At 40.0% G+C, this 26,118-nt stretch overlaps 1 protein-coding gene across 2 annotated transcripts in view; it reads left to right on the forward strand.

Moving 5' to 3' along the window:
- Nucleotides 1-26,118, forward strand: part of CPQ (carboxypeptidase Q) — a 409,571-nt gene that overhangs the window by 264,213 nt on the left and 119,240 nt on the right. Inside the window, exon 6 of one of the 2 annotated variants that reach the window (XM_045861078.1) lies at nt 16,257-16,537. The exons of the other annotated variant lie outside the window; for it this stretch is intronic. Within the exon in view, the coding sequence (XP_045717034.1) occupies nt 16,257-16,432 (176 nt within the window). The 3' untranslated portion in view covers nt 16,433-16,537. Of the gene's footprint in view, nt 1-16,256; nt 16,538-26,118 lie in introns of those variants that run through there. 2 annotated transcript variants of the gene reach the window in all.

Below are 26,118 nucleotides of genomic sequence, written 5' to 3' on the forward strand. Positions count from 1 at the left end.
TGGACAAAATGGACATTAGGCTAGAGGCCAAGAAGTGGACTCATAATTATATTACTTAATTACGTGAGCCCAAACCGTTTCATGGGTGAAAGATGAAAGCTCTGTAGCAAGCTCTTTTTCCAAGAAAATGGGACTCCTTGTGGCTGCTGTTCCTTGGATGATATGTGTGCACGATTCATGTCAGAGTCCCTCCACGGGGCTTGTTAATTTGAAGTGTTGCTGCAGTGGGGCCTTTTGAGACTTAGAAATATTGTTCTGCAATCCATTCTTCTTGTCTCTTCTCCTTTGTTCTCTTCTTTCACTGTTTCATAGATTCAGTTTTTGCCCAAGCCATCAGCTAAAACTATATTTAATTACTCTAACAGAGGAAATATTTGTGCTTTGCAAATATAATCAGTCATTCCTGAGTAACTGTCAACAGAAGACTATTTGCTGTGAAATGCTATTGAATACTTTTTTTGTGTTTGTGGCTTACTGGACTTGAAAGTGTTTATTTGAAATGTCATGTCTTGGAAGGGATGGTGTCAGTGGACAAACCCTATGGCCAAAGATGTCATGCTTCAAAATGTTTGTTTGGCATGAAAAAATAAACCATGATTCATTCCAAATTTCTTCCAACCTTACATTTTCTATGAAATTAGAATGTTGAATTTTCTGGACTTAGCAAGGGAAAAAATTAGAATTAACAGAATTAACCTTAATAATTAACCTTAGAATTAACAGTACTATCTGGCTGTTGAATTGTGGAACATACATGAAACATATTTCTAGAAAAATCTGAATGCGAGCATCCTGACGGTAGTAATCATAGAGCTTGAAAGTCTATGTGTTGGAAAAATATCTTACTTATATATTCCTTTACTCATTCATGCAGCATATACTTATTGTGTATCGGCTGTACTGACTGCAGGGCAGTGTGCCCAATGCCTTGTACCAAAGAAAAATGACACATGGTCCTCGAGGCCCTTAAAGTGGGAGAAACATTTAATTCAAAAATTGCAATGAAATTGTTGTGAGCTCTTTAGTTGAAGTATATAAAAATTGTTGTATGTTGGGCACCTAGTAAAGGGAGGAACCAACATAGCTGGGCTGGGTCAGGGCACGTATCTGAGCTTTCTTTCATAAAGATAAATAGAAGTGGTATGGAAACAATGAGGGATCCCCAGTAGAGTTCAGACCTTCCAGTCCTGCACATCATGAAAAATGAGGAGAGAGTTGTTGACCACAACAGTCTTGGGACTGTGGGGGAGAGAGGGTTAACAGACTTGCAGGAGATGCTCACTTTTTACTTGTTATATCTGTATACCATTAGATTTCTGTGTAATAAGCATGTATAACCTTAATAACCAAGAAAAATGTTCAAAAACAAAAAAAGAACAGAAAAGAAAGATTCTTAGTATTGCTGTCACCACAAACACTTTCTTAACAGAGACAACAGGGCACAGTAGGGAGTAAGAAGAGTCATACAGGAGTCACCATGCCTCCCAGGCCCAGAGGACACCAGTGAACACAGCCCTCTGCTTTTGATTGGAGCATTTACTCCATTTACATTTAGAGGTTTTTTTCTGGAGATTTCTTCTGTTCTTTCATGTGGGACATGTTTATTTCTCTCCTCATTTTGGTCACGTCTTTGTGTGTGTGTTTTTCTATGTATTAGGTAGATTTGCTATGTCTCCTAGTCTTGTCCTGTGGCCTTATGTAGTAGGTGTCCTTTTGGGCCCATTGGTGCAGTCTCCCTGGTCAGCTTAGCTGGGTGATCCAGGAGTGTCTCTTGTGTAGGTTATGTGGGCTTTCCTGTCATGACCACAGACCACACGTATGAAATGCTGCGTGGGGGCTGACCCCATTGAACAGGGGTCACCCCACCAGGGTCTGTTGCCTTCCAAGACCACCCTTTGGGTACGCTGCATGTGGAACTAATTAGGTGGTGCTGTACTGTGGTCTGAAGCCAGACTCAGAGTGTGCTGATTCTGGGGCCTCCTGGGAGGGCCTCTGGTGTAGACCAATATCAAATACTACCTGTGACTGGCCCTGGCTACCTGTTAGGAGCTACAAAGCAATCCATGTTTGGTAGCTGACTCTGCTGGACCCATATGTGTGTGTGAGAAGCCACACTGCTAATGGAGGCTGGTTGCCACCAGTACCAGGCCAGTCAGCAAAAGGCACAGGGTACCCAGAGGCCTGCCACCACCTGCCACTAATAGAGCCTCTGATGGTACTTGAGTTGGGTGAAGCAGTGTCTCAAGGAGTCACCAAAATGGGGCAAGTGGCATTCACCATGTTAATGCAGATTCAGGTTTGGCACTAATGCTGAGCCTTGGGCCATTTGGCAAAAGTCAGAGGGCCATTTGGCAAAAGTCAGAGGGCATAGTCAAGGCTAACCACCAACCACCTGGGGCCTACAGGCCTTTAAGTATTTTTAAAATGACAGCAGTGCGGGCCAAGGCTGGCTGCTTGCCATTGAAAATGCCTCTGGTTTGGTTGGGGTGAGCTCTCAGGGAAACATTAGGGTGGAGTTCACCAGGCTAATGCACATTGTGATTTCACTGTGTGGGAGGAAGGCTCAACACAGGGACAATGGTGGCTGTCCCTCCAGCCCTAGCCCTGAAATCACACAACTCAGTTTCTCTGTCTGTCTCTGGTGCACCTTCCCACAGCTGCTGTCCCTCCACCAGAGCCCAGGGCGAATACCTATGAGCCAGGGTCTATGCTGTGCAGGCCCTTTAAAAGGACACTTGGGTTTTTCCAGTAGCCTTCAATCTTATCCAGATGGACAAAATACTTGTTGATTTTCACAGACAGATTTTGTGGGGTCACCTCTTCCCGACAGTGGTGCTTGGGGTAGGGAGCCCAGTGCGGGGCTGTGACTCCTGACTCCTCAGGGGCAACCCCTGCAGCTGAGGCAACCCTCCTGATTTTCAGCCGCCACATGTGGATGTGGGGCCAGCCTGCTTCGTGTCTCTGCCCTTTTCTCCAGTTTCAATGTGGCTTCTTTATGTCATTGGTTATAGGATTTCTGTTCAGCTAGCCTTCAGGTGGTTATCTAGGTTGAGTTTTCTGTAATTTGGTTGTAATCCTGATGTGGTCACGGGAGGTGGTCAGCACAGCGTCCATTTACTCCAACATCTTGACTGGCACTTGACTTGTTATCATTTTATTTCATGAGGCAAATATCTTGAATAGAAGAATCAGAAATTCAGAATTTCCTGGCACTTTATTTCTTTTTGTGTTACTCCTAAAAGTAAGTTTCTGGTCATGAGGCATTTGTGGTTCCTCCTCACAGTCTTTTGAGGATTATCTTCTCATTATTTTATTCCAATGTGTTATTTCCTCTGGTGGCAAGTTACAGTGTATCTTGCTTTACCATAAGACCTGTGGCACCTATATCCTTTTTCAGATGGAAATCGCTGAGAACTTTCCCTGAGGTTTGAACACATATAGAAGGTTCACCAAAAACACCTAGCACCTTGATATGTCCATCAGCTAACATAGACATTTCCACTGGCATGTGTCAAAAGACAAACCGTGTAGATTGGTCCCCCATATATATCCATGAGATAGAGTAAGATTTGTTAAAAATGAATCATTCAGCATGTGTTCTACTTTTTAGTTTGGGTGTGGTATGGGAAATTCCATAGTCATTTCAGAGCCTTACACTGCACGAATGTTCTGTTGTTACTTTATCATTTTGTTAGAATGTACTCTTTCTGTGTAAAAGTAGACAAGACCCAATCCCAGAGGCGTACAGTATTGTAACCAATTCCTTCCTGGCTGAAGAGTCTGGAGGGCTGGAGGATGCTGTGAGAGGGAGAGTTTCACAGGGCCCCTTCAGCCATGAAAGGCTCGGCTTCCTCCCGCACATATGCTTTGACTTGGCCCAAATGCTTAAGAAAGTTAAGAAATGTCGTATTGGTAAAGGAAGTGGAAACTTTACAAAATGCTATTATTTATCCTGAAGAAGAGGGCTATGAAAAGAATTAATAATGGTGTTCTCAGTGCCCCAGTAGATTTCCACCCACCAAAGAATGGGATTTACCCAGTCCAGGGTAGAGCTGTCTGAAAATGTAGGCTACCTCACTAAAGCAGTATCATCATGGTATTGCACAGCGTGGCTCACACAGGAGATCTCCTATTTCAGTAATAAACACGGAATACCTACTTCATGTGAGGCAAATAAATGGACAGGGCATATGTTCTTCCATCAAGGAACTCACAGTCAGGCAGCAATGATTCACAGTGACAGAGACATTTGAGCTAAGCCTTGAATGAGTGGGAGGTGGGAGAAGAAAGTATAAAATTAGAGCTCTTGAAAGTACATTGTTTGAAGAGTGGAGGATGTTTTTGTAAGTTAAGTGCAATAAGTGATTGAGGAAGGATGGGAAATGAGTCAAATGAAAGATGAGGGTGAATTTCATGTAAAGGGCATTGGATGCAAAACTAAAGTTTGGAGTTGGTTCTGTAGGCAATAAGACCCATTGAAGATTTTAAGCATGAAATTGGCATCATAGGATTTCTTTCTAAAATAAGGATAGCTGGGTATGTTATCCTTTAACTTGTAAAGAAGTGTGATAAATAGAATGAAGAACACAGGAAAATAGAGTGGTGAAACCCCAGCTATACCAAGCCTAGAAAACCACAACTTTGGAGTTACTAGGCAAATTTTATTTGCTATGTGGCTGACAAGCCAGCTTCCACCTCTCTATGTGAAACCAAAGAGGAAGTTATGAGGTTCCCAAGGATGCTAAGTTCGCCTACACACTTCTCTGTATCATGCTAATGCTGCATTTTGCAAAAGCTGTGGTTTACTCAGCTTAGAATGAATTTTCTTCCAGTAAACTTGACTAAAGCAGAGGTCTGCAAACAAACAAGCAAGAAAAATATACTATGCACAGCTGATTTGACTTTTATGGTTAACTGGATTTTTAAAATTGTGCTGGAACCAGATAAGGAAGGGTTTAGTCTAGTTCATTTTTAGGCCCCTTCAACCCTGTGAACATCTTCAAAATCAAGTGCTAGGAAAAGGGTTTCTACTAGGTGTGTGATGGTAACAAAAGGCCAAATAAAGCAATGAAAGAAGTTCACTATTATAAGATTATTTATTTATAATCCTGCTAACACTCTCCTTATATTGGGTAGTCATCATTGATGAGCTGATGCCCAGCTGATGTTCTTGCCTGACACCAGCACCTCCAGACAATGCAATGTGACCCAGATCTCATGAATTTTTTTACCTCTTTAACACCTTTTTCCTTAACCCTTAAATAACTCAAAATCTGCAAGTACATGAGAGGTAACATAGATAGTAAATCCTCCTGTGCTACCTAGTAGCTGCATTATGTTTGACTAATCATTTAACCATTTATATCTCATTTTCCTCTTCTTTACAATGGGAATGATTTATCTTGAATACTTCATAGGATGTTTTCAAATAATTTAGACAGTTTCTGCCCTCCCCACCCCATCCACTAAACCATCAATAATAGACAGAACAGTGGGTAGGGATGTTCCAACAGAGAATATACTCTCAGAATTGTCTTTATCTCTCAAGTTTTGATGTCTGTATCCCATTCCTCAGTTCAGCTTGGTTGGGGGCATCCCCACCAGAACAAGAGCTGCATGAACCAAGTTCACACACCATCACCCTAGTATAGCCATCATCCATGAGTATATCTACAAATTCTCTCCTCAGTGCTATAGAGCAGGTACTTAATAGATGCCTCATAATAATAATATAACACTCTGTTATGTTATTATTATGAATTATAATGGAATAATTCATAACAGAATTATAATAACATAGCACATGGGGATGAAGAGAGCTTCATTTTTTCTTTTAAATGTTAGGGTTTTATAAATATTTTTAGTTAAATGTATTGTGGTGACATTGTTTAATAACATTATCCAGGTTACAAGTACGCAGTTGTATAACACATCATCTGTATATCGCATTGTGTGTTTACCACCCAGGGTCAAGAGCTTCACTTCGTTCTGTGTTCTTGGCTTTATCTGCCAGTGTCCTCAACTAGGAAGCCAGCATATACAAAGTTTTATAATACCCCTAAAGAAAAAAATAGAGTAAAAACAGAAGTAGCTGGTGAAGGCATTTCACCACAAAGTAAATTGTTTGAAATATAGACAAAAAAACAAAGAAAACAAAGAGAGAAAAACAAAGAATCAAATTTAGTGCTTACTGTTTACAATTTACCCAGCTGAGTGAATTCTCATAATCTTTCTGCTCTTTTAAATAGTCCAAATCTACACTTTCTAGGCATTCTCAGAAGATCTCCATGCATATAACACTGAAGACTACCACTGATGCCTGTATTGTTCTTTCTCTGTAATAATGATATTTTTAAAGGGATATATTTAAAATGTAATTGAAACTATTGTGAGTTACTGCTTTGATTAATGTGTGTAGGGAAATATAAGTCAGGAAGTGTTTCAAAGGCTGTATTTCTGTTCTCATCTCCATAGGCCATACATCCACTTAGCCTTCCCATATCGCTTGTTTCAGGCAGCTCACTGGAACAAAGAAATACTTTATGAAGTGCTTCATACAGGAATTACACTTTTTCTGAACAAGAGAAGTGTGAATTTATTTTTTAGAGTTGAATAATTTTAGATGAAATCATTTGAATCACATTATTGGGCATAAATGAGGAGTAAGAGAAATTTTGGAACTGATTGACTTTCTGGAACTTTACTTTTTGTTGTTGCACAAAAACAGTGATTAAACTTATAAAGCAGAGATTTTTGATAATAATGTAAAATATATATAAACCAAAAGAACCCTGTATCTTCTGATTTGATTTAATATAATGAACAGGCATGAATTGATCCATATGTATATGAACAAACATTAATAGCACACTTGGGAGGAGAGGACCAATATTTATGGGATATCTCCAATCACTTTACATGACCTTTTTTTTTTTCAGTTTTTTTATTGTTGTTCAAGTACAATTGTCTTCATTTTCCTACCACCACACCCCTGCCCCACCCATCCCCACCTCCCACCCTCAAACCTTCCCCTTTTCACTTTGTCCATGGGTCCTTTACACGTGTTCCTTGATGGACCTTCCCTTATTTCCCCCCATTATCCCTCTCTCAGCATCTCCTCTGGTTACTGTCAGTTCGTTCTTAATTTCGATATTGGTTATATAATTTCAATGGTTGTATTTTGCTTGCTTGTTTGTTTTGTTGATTAGGTTCCACTTATAGGTGAGATCCTATGGGTTCGTCCTTCACCGCCTGGCTTGTTTTACTTAGCATAATGCTTTCCGGTTCCTTCCATGCTGCCGAGAATGGTAGGAGCTCCTTCTTTCTTTCTTCTGCATAGTATTCTTGTGTGTAAATGTACCACAGTTTTTCTTTATCCACTCATTTACTGGTGGGCACTTAGGTTGCTTCCAGCACTTGGGTATTTTAAATCATGCTGCTATGAACATTGGGGTGCATGGGTTCATTTGAAATGATGTTAGAGGATTCTTAGGGTATAATCCCAGCAGTGGTATTGCCAGGTCAAAAGGCAGCAAAAAAATAACACTTGATCACCAACTTACACCATACACAAAAATAAATTCAAAGTGGACAAAAGACTTAAATATAAGCCCTGATACCATTAAAGTCCTAGAGGAGAACATAGGCAGGAAAATCTCAGATATTCCATGCAGCAATATTTTCACCAATATGTCCCCTAGAGCAAGGGACGTAAAGGAAAGAATAAACAAATGGGACCTCATCAAAATAAAAAGCTTCTGCGTGGCTAAAAAAAAATGTCAGCAAAATGAAAAGGGAACCAACCATATGGGAAAATGTATTTGCAAATGATACCTCAGGCAAGGATTTGATGTCCAGAATATATAAAGAACTCACATGACTCCACTCCAGGAAGACTAACAGCCCAATTAAAAAATGGGCAAAGGAACTGAACAGACATTTCTCCAAGGAGGACATACAGAGGTCCCAGACACATACAAAAGGATGCTCAGCATTACTAGCCATCAGAGAGATGCAAATTAAAACCACAGTGAGATACCACCTCACTCACATGGGCCAGAATGGCTATCATAAATCAAGAAACAAGTGCTGGTGAGGATGTGGAGAAAAGGGAACCCTAATGCACTGTTGGTGGGAATGCAGACTGGTGCAGCCACTGTGGAGAACAGTATATGGAATTTCCTCAAAAAACTAAAAATACATGGCCTTTCTTTAATACTCAAAACAGCCCTCTTAGGTCTGTCTTATTATCTTTGGCAAGTTACTGGACCTATCTGGGTTTGAGATCCTTATCAGTAAAGTGAATGACAAAATGTTTGCAGGGCTCTTATATGAATCAAATACATGTCTATCAGAGTTGCAAAGATTTAAAATTCATGGCACATAATGCTGAGGAAAACTGTAATGACAGTGCTGCTGCAGACGGTGTCATCTCTCTGACTCCGAATTCCAGTGGAGCACTTTGGTGAAGTGATTTGGCAGACAGGGAGACGAGGTCACCTGAGAGTGGTTATAGTACAAAAAATGTCAATAATGCCCTATAACATTTTATAACAGTATCATCATTTTACTAATGACAAATGTATAAAATTTCATTTGTTAAAAAATAATAGACAGTAGTGGTGAATATCCATGCTTTAGGATTTAAATGAAGTAGGACTGAATAAGATTCTTCAGAGCTTTGATTGACGTGAGGAGGAGAGTAGACTCCTTCCAACTTTAGGATGAGCTAACAATGGTGTTAGTTCTCTAGAGCACACTGCGCCAAACTCTGAGCTAGCACTGGGCATGCAGCTCTCATAGAGTGTAGAGGCAGAAATTGCTATTATTTCTTTTCCTGATGCTACTTACAACTGACAAAAGTAGAAAATCTCATTTCTTTATTTTTAATGTTTCTCTTTAAATTTTCCTTTCCCCTTTTACTTAAAATTGGGAAATACTCTAAATATTTGGAAAACAATATAGAATAATAAGCACTGACATATCCTCTACCCAGTTTTCATACTAATAATTTCCAATATTTGCTTCAGATCCTTAGTCTAAAAAGAAGTAGAGATCACCAATACACTTGAAACCTATTTTGTATCTCGCCTCGCTCCAGTCCTCCCCCTTCTCCCTCTGCTGTTATAGTCAGTGTTCTCATTATTTTTAACATTACTTTCTGTAAGTGTGTACATTCAAAAACAGTCACATACTTTTTGTGATTTTGAATTACACAAATGCTATTATTTGCTTCTCTATTAGAGTCTATTCTGTCTTATTTCTTTTTTCTTCTCGATGTGAATGTTTAATCCATTATCTTTCCATCTTTCTTATTTTCAACACATACAGGTGAGGCCATCCATCTCTCTCTAAGCACTGGCTTAGCTGCTTTCCACGAGTTTTGAGATAGCACTTTAATAGCCATTTACTTAAATATTTTAGAGTTCTCATTATGATTTTTTTTCTTTGACTCTTCAAGTTTTCAAACTGGCCTAAATATACTGATTGGAGTCCTATAAAGAGAGAATGTATTCTTGTCTACCTTCTTCTCTCTCAAGGTTTAGCCACAGCTGCTGGTCCAGAAGCCGCATCTGCAGTCACTGCTAATCCCCTCCTTGCCCCAAGTCACGGCATCCACAGAGGTTGGTGATGCAGCCTCTAAGTGGTGCAGGTAGAAGTGTTTATTAGCTTTTAGAGGCTATTATTTGGACAAGCAGAAAGATTATCACACAAAATCATCTTGCTGCCATCCTTGAAAAATGACCCCAACTTTCATATCAGATTATAAAGTCCTGGGCCATCCAAGCAAATGTATTTTTATCAGTGATTCTGCCAAGCTTTAGTAAATGCAACTTAATATCCCTCACTTAAAGATTTTTCACTGTAGTATTTTGTTTATTTATTCTTTCAAAACAGTGTCTTGGAAAAATTTATACTGACATTTCTTAGCAATGATTGAACCAGTCTCCTCCACCTCCCTCTCTCAGCCCCCAACAGCCAGCAAATTCCTGATTTCAAATCTCAGCCACTCATGACGATGCTCACACCAGGCCTACTCTGAGGTCAGCCTGTCATCAAGGACAGCAGGCAAAGCACCAGTCAGTGGAGAGCTTGGGGAGAGAGTGGGAGGGTGAATCAGGAAGCCATGGGGAGGAGCAGCCCTCTCTTGGTTGCTTTATGTAATTAGAGAGAGCATATTTTTAGAATGGACTTTGCTAGAGGGATAAACAACACAGTTGTATTATTCAGACTTTTGAATCACACTTCTAGCCTTGTAACCTACCTGATTCACTACTGTATACTACCTGTATACTACTTTTTTTTCATCATGAAAAAGGTCATGAAGTGAGGGATGGGTATATTGGTGAGGACACGTAGGGCTACTACATTTAAATCTGGTGAATATGGATAGAGAAAATGGAATGAGGAGTGATTTTGGTCAGTGGCCTGGAAGGAGTAGGGGTAGGTCTCTGAGTGGCCACAGGCAGCAGTCATGGAAAATGGGCCTATGTGTATCCTTCAAATTCTTCTGCAGGGGCTGCTGCCTGCCGTGAGTATGCAAGGGTTTCATATGCTCTATCCACTTGCAGTTCCTCAGATATGCTCTGCTGTTCCCCTTCTCATTATTTGCCTGTCTCCACATGTGTACTCACTGTCAGATGTGAGTCTTGAAAGCATGATTTTTAACCTTTGCAAGTCCAGCACCCAACAGAAGATAATACCAACAATAGAGTTTGTCCGAGGCAGCAGAAGTGACCCCACTCAAGTGCTTTGGGCCAAAGGGAAGCTTCGCTTTGGGGAGTGGAGGAGTCAATCCACAGAGACCCTAGGTCTCTAACTGAAACAAACATAGGACTGCTAAGGAAAGAAGAGAGAGAAAGAAGGTGAAGCAACATGACCAAGTGGACGCGAAGCCCGACTCAGGGAAGCACCGTCAGTGGAGGAGCGACGCTTGGGGCATGCGTCATGAGGTCAGATGGGAAATCCCAGTCCATGGCAGTTTATCTGGTCACCGTCATCTCTCCGTCTCTGTAGTTTAGCCATTTTGTTAATTATCTACCCTTCGTTTAATCATTTAATCCTTTTTCCTTTGCCCTTCCTTGTTCCATCTTAAACATCACAATTACTATTAGCTCAGAAAACCTTTTAACCGAGGCAGCCGCTCAGGTGAGCTACTTCCAGTCCCTTCTGCTATACACATGTTTCAAGTGACAGTTATTTCCTCTCAAGGAAGAAGACAGAATTTATTTAATAATTTTTCAAGTGGGGAGATTAGTTGTGGTCACAGTGGCAATTTTTTTGTAATTCTCCAAGTCCTATAAAAAGCAACTTAATGGCATGAAGTTAATTCCCACGAGGAGTCTCCTGCCATTGTGAATTGCTGTGATCATCTTTGAAGTGGTATTTCTTTCCACATTGTCTGTCAGCAACTATGTGGGGTTTGTTTTAGATTAAAAAATATGTGAGATGAGTTGATCTACATCCAAGTGATTCAGGCATCTTTTGTTGTTGATTTTGGATCTGATTGCTGTTCACTGGTTCAGTTGTTGGGTAGTTTTGTTGGTTTTTTCTTTTTTTTATGTTTAGCTGTCCCAAAATTTTATATTTGGATGCAGTTTTTGCATGCTCCGTTTTCCCTTTACTGAAGGATAGCTAGAGAAGAAAGTTATTATTTTATCTTTTCTCATTGCATTCAGTTTTTCATAAAGCATATTCCCATTATTTTACAGAAGTCTTATTTCTAAATACACATACACGCACACACATAAAAGTTAAGATTAGCATTTTTCCTTACTACACACACATCTAGGGTTTTTGTTTTCTTTTCAAATCTTCCAGACTGGGAAAAAATGTACTATTTGTAAGCAGATGATTTAATTTCAATAAATGCCTTTCTGTTTCTCTCTCCCTGTGATTTATTGCTTGACACCATGAGAAACATTCAAGTACAGATGCTTTTTTCCAGCTTTGACGAAGCCTTGGTCATTGACCTCATAAACTTGGGAAGATTTATCTCATGTGATTCAATGGTGAAAGTAATAATATTAGCAGTTAAAACCTTATAAGATGCTATCAGGAAAAGGAAACCGTGGTCATTCTACTTCTTGTTAAGAATAGCTGGCAATTTAAAAAGCAGACACTCAGAAGGAGATAAAAATGATCAAACAGAAAGTTCTCCATCTTCAGTTATATATGAACTGAGGATGCTGCATATAGTAATAAAACTAAAGTCTTAGGAGCTTTCCCTTGATGAGTGCATGTGCATGTGCTTATTTGTATTTGGTCTTCAAAAACAAGGTTTCTTATGCCTTTATTTCCTTTGAGGAAAATGCATCCAGATCAAAATAGTTTCTGCAAAATATTTCTTCTGTATAAAAGTCTGTTTAAGATGTCATGTTTTCCCTGACTGTGTTGAGACTCAGGCAAGAATATGTGTTGTGTGAATCATGTCTGCAAAAGATAGGCTATGGCCACGCCTTCTGAGCAATGGCCCACTCTCCTGCTGGGAGGCCGAGGGGCTTCCCATCATCCTGAGCTCTGTCCATAGAAGGCAGGCCTTCTGCGGGGCCCAGCCTGAGGTACTAAATGAAGTTCACCACCATGAGCAGTAAATACTTTGGTCGTGGAAAAGCATCCAAAGGAAATAATTCTGAAGAAAGAAATGCGCATGACTAGTTTTACAGGATGTGACTGACGAAGCCTATCTTCCTATCAAAAGCAGCGAAAGAGAAAAGAAATGTGCATATGAGCTAGATTTCCTTGAACCCCACCAACCTTGGAAAGTGAGTTCTGGGAGGAAAATAATAGTGACCTTCAGTATCAAACATAAGTTCACCTGAATGAAAAGTGGCAGAATTAGACTTTAGTCCTATCGTGGCTCACCTGAAGTACCTTCTCTCAATTCATATTCACCTTCCAGATTGCTTGTTGTACTCACATTTCCCATTAACACAAATTGGAGGGAGTAACATGACCTTCATTTGCTGACAGAGACATGAAGAGGCAGAACACAGTGATGAATATTTCAATTCAGGCAGGAATTGAATGCTGCCTGCGAGGCAGGCTAGCTCTGCTACCTGCACCGACTGTACATCATCCCTGGAAATTAACTCGCCTTCACCAGAGTCACTGAAGTGGAAATAAGTGCCTGCCCATTGAACATCATCTTCAAATGGGAAGGATGAAGGTCTAGTACAGTATGTACGGTGCATCCCCGTCTAGAATCATGTTAATATAATTGTTTTAAGATACTGTGTGGCAGGAGTGGGTTTGTATATGTATTATTTGTTTCTTGGATAAGAGCTGAACAGAAACTAATAGATTTTTTGGTGAAAATATAACGATTACCAAACTCAGGAGTCAATGTCCTGTCTCACATCCACTCTGCCTCCCTTTAGCACAACCTGTGCATCATCAGCAGTGTTGGCGTAAGACAATAACGATGAAGGCTTGGTCCTACCAAGGATGGCAGTCCTACATCTTTGTAATTTTGAAAAGTATTACCACTCGCTAAAAATTATAGATTATTTTGACGTAGAGCAATGATAGATATATGTATAACTAGGTTACGTATCAACACGTATTTGTTTTATTTTCCTCATTTAATGCATTAACCCTAATTATTAGAATCAATAAATACAAATAACATCTATCACCAGGTAGATGAGCTAAACAAAAAGCATGTATGTAAAACTTTCTGTAAGATAAGATGTTTGCATACATACATGGTAAAACCAATAGTTGCACATTTAGATGCGGAAACAAATGTTTAGTGCCTTTTCATAAAGTTAATATATTAGATGCTACAGTTATGTGTTATTTTATGATATATCAATAAGAAGAGAAACTACTCTAAATACTTCAAGCAGAAAGGAATTTAATTTAAGGAATTAGAACATATGGTAGGAAGAGTCAATGCTTATTAAACATTGTACTATTCTCTCATCCTCTCTTGATATTAGCTTGGGGCCTTATGATGGTCCTGGCTGAAGGACTGCGAAGAGGAGCTAAGTATTAATTTCCCATGCCTAAAGCGGTTAGAGCTTCTATGTATTTCAAGTCCCTGGCTTCCCATGGAAGCTGTATAAAAAGATGGAAGTGAAAAGATGGAAGAATTCTGGTCTCCTGAGTCACCAGATAGAGGAAGCTCTCACCAACCTGCACTGGACTTTGCATGAGCAAGAAGTCAACTGTTACTGAACTAAGACACCAAGGCTTGAGAGTTTTGTTTGTTGAGACAGCTAGGATTAATTACCTTACAAATAAAAGGACCTATGAAAATGTTGGAAGACCTAGGAGAAGGAGGGCCAGGGATGCAGCTGTTAGTATCCAGAAAATCATGAAGCAAAAAAAAAAGCAAAAAACTAAACTAAAGAAAACTGTCACCGATGATTTCAGCAGCCCACAGCAACAGAGAGTGATTTGTAGGGAGATACTTGGAATCTATTGGCAAAAGGTCACATATGTTGTCTACCAACACCCATGTGACTACCCACCTCAAAGAGTAATGATGTTTTCTATTTATCTTTTGTCTTTGGTATTTCGCATGAATGAAGTCCATTGTGTTCATCTAACTCCGTAACACTGCTGGCACAGATTCCAGGAAGTGTACTTCCCAGGCTTCCAGGCCCTATAATGCCAGAGAGAGTGTGGAAGGAGAAAGTGGTGTTGAGCTGCCAAAAAACAAAACAAGAAAAATAAATTAAAAAAAACCCGCACCAATCTGACATACACAAACAGCCCAATTATTAGGATGATGCTATGTCTCAATTTGTCTGGAACAGTCCCAGTTTATTCCTGTTGACCCGAAATAATTATTTATAACTCCCTATTGCAATCTCCAAACTTTCCCTGTTTGGAGAGTAGAATATATGGTCATCTACCTATGGTGAAAAAACTTCATTCGTTTCTTCAGCAGACACTTACTAAGAATATACAAAATGCTAATCATGTGCTAAGAGAGGAGACATTGATAAGAAAAGGCACATATGACCCTGGCATTCATGGGACATATAGTCTAGTTTGGTGAATGGTAAGGGCCTAGATACAGTGATCACTGTATCATTGAAAAATGTCAAGAAGTTAAACCGTACAGATCTTGCTAACAAATCAGCATAGTGGTTAGGGCCCTTAGGCTCTTGAGTCAGATTGGGTTTGAATACCAAAAGTTACCAACTAATCTCTGCCTCAATTTACTATCTTTAAAGTAATATTAATTGTTACGTTGGCCAGGTGGCTTTGTTGGTTGGAGGGTTGTCCTTTACACCGAAGGGTTATGGTTTAGATCCCTGGTCAGAGTGTATACAGGAGGCAACCCATCAATGTTCTCTCTCTCTCTACCCCCCCTCCTTTCTCTCTAAAAATCACTAAATATATCCTCAGGTGAGGATTAAAAATAATAATAAAAGTAAAATAAAGTGACATTATTATAAAAATTAAATGAGATAAAAACTTAAAAAGCTTATAAGAGTGTCTGACATACAGTAAACACTAAATAAATATTTGTCATGATCACAATATCAAAGGAGGAGGGAGAGGGAGCAATTGTCTTTTGTAAGAGCTGAATATGGAGGAAGATCTAAGAAAATGCCCAGGTTTCTGACTTGGGTATCTTTAAGGTTTGTGGTTGTGTAAAATAATAAATGCAGGGGATACTGACTTATGTAGGGAAAATAATGCATACAGGTTGGATGTATTACTAAAGGAGTAAATATAGGAAAAACCAATTTAAGTGGGACAGACAATGCATTTGGTTTATGTTTGTGTGAGAGGCCTGTAGGGTATCCACATGGCAGTGGCTAATAGGCAGCTGAATATCTAAGTCTGGGGCTCAGATAGAGTTCTGAGCTGAGATCTAGATTTGTTAGTCTTTCAGATCTAAATGGTGGTCAGAACCAAGAGAACGTGAGAGATCGTTAGAGTGTTCAGAGTGAGAAAAGAAAGGGCCATTACCAGGTCTCTGGGGTAGGCCAGTATTTAAAGGGCAGAGGAGAAGCCCTTGAAAAAGTCAAGAAGTAATAGCCAGAGAAGTAGAAGAGAACCAGTGAGGGAAGAGAAGGAAGAACAGGGTAGACACAGTGTCAAATGCCAGACACAAATCAAGAAGCTGAGAACAAAACTGTGTTCCATGGTTTCAGGAAGTGGGCACCATTGGTGATTTTCATAAGAATATATTCAACAGAGCAGGGAAAGTGGAAGTCTGCTCACAGAGAGTTAAGGTGAGAATGAGAGGAGAGGAAGTGGAGATAATGAAGCATTAATTTTTTTTTCTGCAGGGCACTTGACTGTGAAGGAAAGGAAAGGGTCAGCTGGTGGCTGGAAGCTCTTTACTAGCAGAGTCTACAGAAGCATTTGGTCTCGGAGCTGTACAAGTGCTTTGCAGACCCGGGAAGGTTTTAGATTGCATGACCTTCAAAGTCCTTTTCATCTTGAAGTGTTTATTTTTCTGTGATTCTCTATTTGATAAGTTTCCAGGTTCAGCTTTTATTTTCACAGGGCGATACCTGTAGACAAGGCATAAAATCTGTCTTATCCTAAGAAATTGAAGTTAAAATTTAACTTGATCTTATGAGTCTTTAGGAAAATATATCTTAGGGTTCAAAATGTGTATCCATACAAAGCATATTTATGAATAGAGTTTCAATATATTTCTTTTTTTTTTTTTAAGATTTTATTTATTTATTTTTAGAGAGGGAAGGGGGCGGAGAGAGAGAGAGAGAGAGAGAGAGAGACATCAATGTGCGGTTGCTGGGGGTTATGGCCTGCAACCCAGGAATGTACCCTGGCTGGGAATCGAACCTGGGACACTTTGGTTCCCAGCCCGAGCTCAATCCATTGAGCTACGCCAGCCAGGGCTATGAATAGAGTTTTAATATTTTAGTATTGTATATATTCAGTTCGTTTACAGCTTATTCTTTAATTGGTTCCTCTTATCAACCAGTTGCTTATCTCACATGCTATTTATTTCTGTGATTGTTTTTTATGACTGTTTTTCCAGCTTTTTATAAAAAATAATTATTAAATCATTAGATCATAACATTATAAGGGGCTTTCTGAATGATAATTCTTTTCAAAGACTTTAGCACTCTCCCCCAGAGCCTTGGTTGGTTTATTGACTAGAGCAAAGCAGTTAGTTTGCTACTAGTGACATAAGGTAGGCTAAGCATCTGGAAATGTTCTACAAGGAGCAGCCAATGGCATTGTTTTTTAAAGGTCCCAGATCTCCCATCCATCACCTCTAGTCTTGCTAGGGTATAAGAGAACCAGAATTTATAACTGCATCGTAATTCTGGACTGCATCCTTTTTTCTGAGGTCTTCTGTTTGGAAAGTCTCTTCTAATGTTTTCATAGCCTCAAGGGAAAGGTTTCTCTGAGAGATACCTCAGTTTTGATCAAAAGCATTCACAAATTCCCTTTTAGTTTTTCCTCTACCAATTAAGGTCCTCTTGTCTGGGTAGAATAAACTCATAAACATGGTTGTCCTGGTTTATTAGAAAACTCACTTCAGTGGTAAGAGTCAAAGTTGTTCATAAGAACATACTCAAGGGACTAGGAAAAAGTTACTTGCCTCCAGAGTTCAAGACCTATAATTTAATTTTCCTCTGGTTTTGACTAAGCTCAGATTGTTGCTGACTTTATAATATAACATGATCTATTCATTTCAGTTAGGGATTTGTCTCTGTTTCTCATTTAATTTAAAATTTCCAAATTGTTGCTGTCATTCTATTTGTTTCCATGCATGAATGTAAAGCCTTTCCAGAATTATGATATTAAAATATTCTATTTCTTTAATCCCAAGTAATACTAGTTGAAAGATGCATCTTTGGTATAAGAGAAGATTTCAAGAGAAAAAATATCCTTCTCAATGAATGTATATAATCATAAGGCTGTTCTAATTTTTAAAATATTAAATGTAAAAAATGTGCTCTCGGAATTGAAGAGACATGATATTAATGATCATTTCACCTGAGTCTTCCCATTTGTGCAATTCATCATCAGTTAATCTTGTTCCATTTATTCTTCATTCATCCATTGAACCCACAGTTATTGAGAACAGTATTAAGTCTTAATCTCTTGCTAAACAACAGACAATGAAGACTACCTAGGGATAATAAGCGTTTTGAATTTGTAAAGCAAGCCATTTATCATATGCATTAGCATAGCATACTTTTAAAAGAAGATTTAATGTTTTTAATATTTTAAAATCCATCTTGAGAAAAATGGGAATTATATGGGGGATTTCTCACATAATCTCTACAACCTCCATTCTTCTGCATATGCTGGCCTCTCTGTCTTACATTTCCTTGCACAGTCCAGCAGCCTGAGTCTGTATATGTTACAGAATGCCGACCTTCCCCAGGCACCAGACAGTGACATGATTATGATGGAAGGGACTTGAAAATAAGTATGTTTAAAATCTCTTTTTTAAAAAGAATAACATCCATTTTAAAAACAGGAGTTTATGAAATAACAACTAAGTGATAATGAAATTAGGAGGTACAGCTACAAAAAGAGTCAATTAAAATTATTGGAAATTAAAATGTATAGGCACTTAGAGGTTTTTTGTTTTTTTTTTAAGATTTTATTTATTTTATTATTTTTTTAGAGAGGGAAGGGAGGGACGAGAGAGATACAGAGAGAGAGAGAGAGAGAGAGAGAGAGAGAGAGAAACATCAATGTGCGGTTGCTGGGGGTTATGGCCTGCGACCCAGGAATGTACCCTGGCTGGGAATCGAACCTGGGACACTTTGATTCCCAGCCCGCACTCAATCCACTGAGCTATGCCAGCCAGGGCTGGCACTTAGAGTTTTTAAAAAATCTCAACAGGAAGAATGCTGTCAAAGTGGGACTTTATGAATTGAAATGGGAATTAAAAAATTACCAAATTGAGTAAAAAAGGATTAAAAAAATTAAAGATTTTGAAACATAAGAAGCTCTAACATTATAGTTTTGATTTGCATTTCCCTAATAACTAGTGAGGTTGGGCATCTTTTCATATATCTGTTGGCTATTTGTTTGTCTTCTTAGGAGAACTGTCTGTTCAGGTCCTCTGCACATTTTTTTACAATTGAATTGTTTGTTTGGTGTTGTTACATGAGGCCTTTATATATTTTGGATATTAACCCCTTGTTGGAGTTGTTGTTTGCAAACATCATCTCCCATTTGGTTGGTTGCCTTTTTATTTTGTTGGTAGTTTCTTTTTCTGTGCAGAAGCTTTTTAGTTTGATATCCTCCCATTCATTTATTTTTGCCTTTACTTCCCTTGCCTTTAGGGTCAAATTCATAAAATCTTATTTAAGATCAAGGTTTATGAATTTAGAACCTATGTTTTCTTCTATGTAATTTATTGTGTCAGATCTCATATCCAGGCCTTTGATTTATTTTGAATTTTTTGTACAGGGGAAAAGCTAGTCTAGTTTCATCCTTTTGCATGTGGCTCCTTTGTCAAAAATTATTTTCCCATATACACACTATATATTTATACACATCTGTCTATGTCTCATAAAGCTTGAAGGGCTTGGCCCCTTTTTTCACTGTTAACTGGTTTTGCTGCACTTTGAGGTTCCATCATGGATTCCCTCTGTTGGGTTGTTTACCTCTATTCCATCTCTCTGGTGGCCTGATGCTATCTAACTCAGTCTGCAGTCATCTGCATGCTTTGCCAAATGAATTTGACCAATTAAGGATTCAATAAGGACCTGAGAAAAGCCTGGATGCATTCTGACAACCTCCATTTGGAGGGATCCTTTAATGTTGCACTGTTACTTACTATACCAAACCACATTGGAAGAAAATGATTCTTATTTTTTTGGTGTGGTTGGGGGATGTTTATGGAGCATGTACTTTAAAAACTCATCCCTCTGCTATATACTATTGTAAGTTATTGTGTTGATGTTCATTATCACTATTATCTAAAATATATACACCTGTCTTTATTACTCAGCCTTAGGAAGGAATTTTGGTGTGTTGAGAAATATTGAATTTGTAATATTACAAATGGAATTACACTTTGGATTTAACTCTCCTGACATATTCTTCTTTAATTCTCCTAATTCATTTTGTGAAAGTCAAGGCCATACTTTGAAATGTTAGCAGAAAAAACTGAGGATGAAGCAGGACAGACAATGAAGTCACAGAATTTAATTCAAAATACATGAAGGAGTTCCAATGAAATAATGACCAATAACATCCTTACCACATAAAACATTTAAACAAATCAATAATAAAGAAGCTCCAGGACTGCAATAAATAAACGAGCAAAGACTCCAAATATATAATTTTCAAAAAATTTGGAGATGTTAAATCCCAGTAGCAATCAAATACATGTAATTCAAAACCATGAAGTAACATTTTTTGTCTTTTCAATTTGGGATTAAACCAACCTGGGAATACTTGTGAGGGCACAACAAAGAGACGCTTTGTGCACTGTTTATGGGAGTGTAATTTAATACCAACTATTTGGAGAGCAATTTGGCAAAATATATCAAGAGCCCTAAAGTTACCCTTTAATTCTACTCCTCATAATATATTTTAAAATAATTCAAACACCTATAAAAAGGTTTATGTTCAAAACCAGGCATTACAATATTGTCTGTAATACTAAAAGTTGGAAATAAATGAAAAAAATATAACAAATGAAGAACAGTTAAATTATGCTTCATCCTTATAATGGAATATTCTGTAACCAAATATAAATTAGAGATACTGTAAAATAACAGGTAAATATTTAGGTTGTAATGAAAAATGTATACATGTAATGGATCAACTTAAAAAAATTTAAAACCATGGTAAAAAAAGTAGAAGGAAAATTCCAATATGCTGACAACACTTAATCTATCATTAATAGTTTTGTGACTTTTTTTCTTTTTCCCAAATTTTTCCTGATTAATGAATTTCTTCTATTTTTTTAAGAAAGGACATTTATTTTTTTAAATAATAGAAAGAAAAATACCATCAGAATAATTTCTTATGGGGCTGGAGAAACATCCTTCACAAACATGGCTTGAATGGGAAAACATGTGAATGTTTCTCTAGCAACTGCGTACTTATGATCATTTTATATGGATTGATTGAAAATCTGTTTTGAATAGCCAGACAACTTCTCCTAAGCTAACATTTAAGAGTGTGAAGACGATGGCAAGAAATGTTTTTGCATAGCCTAGATCCTAAACTATCCCAAGCAGCTTTTTCATGGACTTTGGCAGGTTAACTGCATATAAATGTTACTAATAACAAATGAACCTTATCTCTTTATGGAAGAGCTTATCACTTTAATGGGGTGAAATCTAAATGTGTGAGTGTGAGTATACAGAGTTGAGCTTTGATTTTTTTCTGTTCTGAGTGTTAGATGTCAGTTCGTAGTCCTCCAGGGCTAATCTCCTCACCCCAGAGGTATGTGTGCCCTGTACTTGCACGGACCTCTGCACGTAGTGGGGAAGGCAAACAAGAGCATTGCCCATTTCATCTGCTCCATAAAATGTGCTGACCACAACCGCCAGTATCCCAGGTACCCTGAGCAGCTGACAATCTTGAATACTTTTCCCAGCTATGTATGGTGAATGAAGCAGTGTCCAAATAAGCCTGACCGCACCCCAACAGAGGCCTTTGGGTTTCAGGCAGTTGAGTCTGTCAATTGTTCTGAAATCTTTGAACCTGTGGTTTTTTGAGGGGTTATTTGTGGCTGTCAGAAGAAGACACCCAGAATTTCAATAAAAGTGAGAAAGCGGTTTTGAAACCAAAAAGCCCATTACACTTGGCACAAGAAACAGAAGCGAGATTAAATAGGGGTGAAAGAATATAAAAATCGAGTTGCCTTTGTTGACTCTGTGTGTGTGTACATGTTCTGCTGTTTCTTAGATCTACCCGAACCTGACCCAGAAAGGGTGTCCAGGACTTGAATGCAGCAGACACTCTCATAGGGGTCTGTTACTCCACTCTGTCTGTCATAGTCAGTAGATAGGATGGCCATGTGTACAAAAAGCACATTTGTTGTCTCCTAAATATTTGTCCTGTTTTAAAAATTCCAGCTCTGGTTTCTTAGTCCAAGTTGCAGTTCAGCTGATTCTGTTGGGAACAAGGAAATTAAGAACTAAATTTTAACCTTAATAGACAAGAACCACATTGTAGCTGAAAAGAAATGATAAAAGAGACAAAGTACAGTCAAAGCAAACATCCTGTGTCTAGCATACGCTCTCCCCTGGCTAGGCTAGATAAGCAGTGCTTTGTAGTTTTTAATGAGAAAATAGAAAACTAGCTAGCTAGAGCCAGGAGATTACTAGGTTAATGAACAAACATCCTGCCTTCCCACCTTATGAAAGAATGCTTGGTTTGAAATTCCCGCGGGGTCTTTGTAAGCGAATTACTAACTGCCACGTCTGCTTCTGTATAGCGCTTGCTTGCTAGCTTCTATAAAACCCCAGTAGTCTGTAAGCCAGGCGCGACTTCCATTTTGGCGGCTCTGCGTAGCCGCGAGACTACGGTCTCATTTGGGAAGCTCGCCCCTGCGCAGGTAAAACTTGGCCAATAAAGTTGACATCAAACTGATCTCAGTCTTCGGAGATTTCTTTCGCTCGCAACTTGGATACAACATTTTGGAGGCCCCAGCGAGATTTAAGGCGAGTCTTCGGAGGCTGAGAAAGTGAAACCCGGGTAAGCTTGCCGCGGAATTTGGTTTGGGAGTCTAGACTCACTAGAGCCGCGAGGTGGTAGGCGAGGCGTCGCCGGTAGTCCACCCGCGGGGTTCTCAAGGAGAGGGACGCTCTCGAGAACCGGAGCTTTTGCTCCCGCGACTGGGTCGCATTTGGTAATTGATTTCGGTTTGCGCCGCGACTAAACGCGCCAGCGAAGCCTGTATGCGGAGAGACTGAGGTGTGCCGCGGCCTGAATGTGCGTGAGTGGAAAGAGTGAAATGTCAGTTAAGTGGTTATGAGATAGTAGAATCACATGCCCGGAGTGAGAGACCCTTGCTGTGTTCAGACCCTTTTTGGTCTTGTCTTTGTTGCGTGGTTTGTCTTTGTAATTACTGCTTTAATCCTAGAAGCCCCATACCAGCCCAAGATGGGACAAGGAGGCTCCACCGCGAGTACGGCCCTGGAGTGTTTGCTAAACAACTTTTCTGACTTTCAGAATCGCGCTCGGGGCTACGGAGGTCCTCCACCCGACCCAGAGACCCTGCGAACTTTCAGTGAACTTGAGTGGCCGACCTTCGACGTGGGGTGGCCCACGGAGGGAACTTTTGAGTTGCCCCTCCTGTTCGCGGTTCGGCGGGTGGTGTATGCGACCCCCCCACCCAGATCAGATGGTCTACATAGATGTGTGGGTAGACATAGCCACTGATCGTCCGGGGTATATCCGCCGGTGCCAATCTAATGGGCGGGGAAAGAAAAGGGCTCTCTGTGTGGCAATGGCACCCAGGCAGACTCTTCACTCCCAGATCGGGAAGGGGTGCCGGCCTCAGCAGAGACAGGGGAACGGGGGGAGGGAGGAAGTTATATCCTGTTCTGCCCGAAGTACCAGAAGACCCGCTGTTAGCTCCCTCCGCCCCTCCCCCGTATCGCCAGCCCCTGCCAGACTCCTCGGGCGGAGGGAGAGAGGGAATCCAGAGCCCTCCTCATACCCGCGGTGGTGCACAGTATGGGGGTGCAGGTTTGGCGCCAAAATCGGATAGCGCCGCCATTTTGCCACTTAGGGAGGTGCCACCAGCTCCGGACGCCCGTTACATGCACCACCGCGGCTGGTTTATGTCCCCTTCTCTACTAGTGATTTATACAACTGGAAGCTGCAGAATCCCCCGTTTTCTGAGAAACCCCAGAGATTGATTTCCCTCCTAGAAACCATTTTTAGGACTCACCAGCCAACTTTGGGATGATTGTCAGCAGATTTCTGCAGACTCTCTTTACATCAGAGGAAAGAGACCGTGTTATAAGGGAGGCGGCAAAATCTGTATTAGGACAGGAGGGGGAGACAATAGCTGGTAGAAGTGAGATTGAGGACATCCTCCCCTCTCAACCCCCGTGCTTTGGACCCTAATACTACTGGGGGAAGGGGACGCGCTCCTCCAGTACCGCAGGGTTTTGTTAAGGGGATTAAAGGCAGCAGCAAGGAAGCCTACCAATTTTAGCAAAGTCAGTTAATGGCTCAGAGAAAAGAAAATTTACATATGAAAGATAGAAGGTCAGAGGAGAGGGGCCAAGAAGATCTAGGTATTAAGACCAATGCAGGCTGGTCAGTTTCTGCAGCCCCAGCAGATCCACTCCTGTGAGTGAAATGGGAAAAGTGTGCCTGAACTGGCATCGCTATCTTGAATCGGTCAAGAAACCAGATTCGGTGGAGGAAAAACCCCTACTGGGGCAGGGCAATATCCTTTTCGGAGACTTTTTTAGTGAGAGTAAGGCCAGAAGGCCAGTCTGCTAGATGTTATCTGGCACATACTCTGTTTTGTACATTGGATCTGCTAAACTGGAAAAGCTCAAACCCTTCTTATGGACATAACCCTGCTAAAATGACTGATTTGATTGTGTATTTTTTTTTTGCCACTTCTCAATTGGGCAGACATAGGAGCCTTATGGAATTCTTTGCTTCAGTAAGGGGGGGATGAACAGAGGCTGGTGTTGGATAAGTCAAATGAAAAGGCTTGGAGATTAAACCAAGAAAATCCAAATGGGGCTCTGGGCCTTCCCAGGGCAATACCTATAACTGAGCCCAACTGGGACCCTTAAGGGGATGGCCTTTCTCTCTTAGACCATTATAAAGCATCCCTAAACAGAAAGTCTAAGTAAGTGCAGGCCGTGCAACAAAAGTCCACAGAGGACTCTTCCCAACACTAAGAAACAGTTAAGGAGATTCCCGAGGATGGCAAGTGACTGCTGCATTTGAATTCCAAGCTTTGGGCTCACTGCTAATCCACTGTGTGAGGCTCTGAAGGGACCAGAATATAGCCCTTTAAAGTGGACAAAGGAGCGCACTCAGGCTTTTGAGTCTCTGAAAGTGCACCTGGCTTCATCACCAGACTGGAATTGTCTCATGGAAAGAGAGTGAATGTGTGTATCAACTCAAGAAATCACACAGAAGGTTAGTAAAATCCTAGGAATTAAGTGAAGACTCCCATGCCGCATCCCTGACCGCTCTAAGACCCGGGCAGAGGGGGGAGAGAGGAACCACGAACTGTCGGAGGCACCAATCAGAATCGGTGAGTGCCACATGCTGAGTCTAAGTACTGAGTTTAGGTATAATCCTTCCCAGTGTGGGAAAGGAACCAGGATTTAAAAAAAAAAGATTAATGGTTAAATCTGGATGTGTAAAATTATGTGTAAAGAATGTGAAAGTTTTAAACCTGGAGTAGAGGAAACCTGAATTGTTTTCTGGTTTTGTAGGAAACGAGCAAGATTTCTAACATTGGTGTTGTTTCTAATCAGAAACCTTCTGTACTTTAAGACCTAGGAAAGGTTGCCTGTAACTGGTTGGGGAGGATGCCTTTGCCACTTGGGACCCATGAAGGGTCATTTGGGGGCTGATAAGTGCTTCAGCCATGGGCAAAGCAGCATGTCTCTGCCATGAGACCGGGCCTGAAGAAGCATGTCTCTGTGCAAGAGAATGCCCCTACCTGTGTACTGTTCTGGAAACTCTGTGTTTTGGATTTTGCTCTGTATCTGCTCTAAAAAAAGAAATTAAGAATTCCAGGGAAGGTTAAAACTTCACACTCTATAGGAAAGTAAATAGGAAAGTGAAAGATACGTAAATGAAAAAGATGTATAAAAGAAAGAATAAAAGGTTTGTAAATGTTAAAAAGGTCCGTGGAAAACTGTAAAGATAAATGGAAAAGTGAAAGTTTTAGAAAAAAAAATTTATGTGGTGTGTGTTAGTAATGAAAGGTATAAGGCATAAAGATACAATCTTGGTGGATATCAGAAGCTGTATAAAATAAAGGGTTTGTGAATGTTGCAGAAAGTCTGTAGAAGTGAAGGTTTTAGGAAGCCCGGTGGATATCAGAAGGGAAAAGATTTTCCTTCAGGCTTTGTATTTTTCTCCCTACCTGATCCCTCCAGAATTTGGCATTCTGAAGGAGTGAGTGATAATATAAGGTTTCTTTGCATAAAACCAATAAGACCGGTCGTTAATAGTGGTTTTGTTAACTGAGAC

Source organism: Phyllostomus hastatus, unplaced genomic scaffold (genome assembly GCF_019186645.2).
Source record: "Phyllostomus hastatus isolate PE091 unplaced genomic scaffold, TTU_PhHast_1.1 phas_scaffold_21, whole genome shotgun sequence".
Taxonomy (NCBI): Eukaryota; Metazoa; Chordata; class Mammalia; order Chiroptera; family Phyllostomidae; genus Phyllostomus; species Phyllostomus hastatus.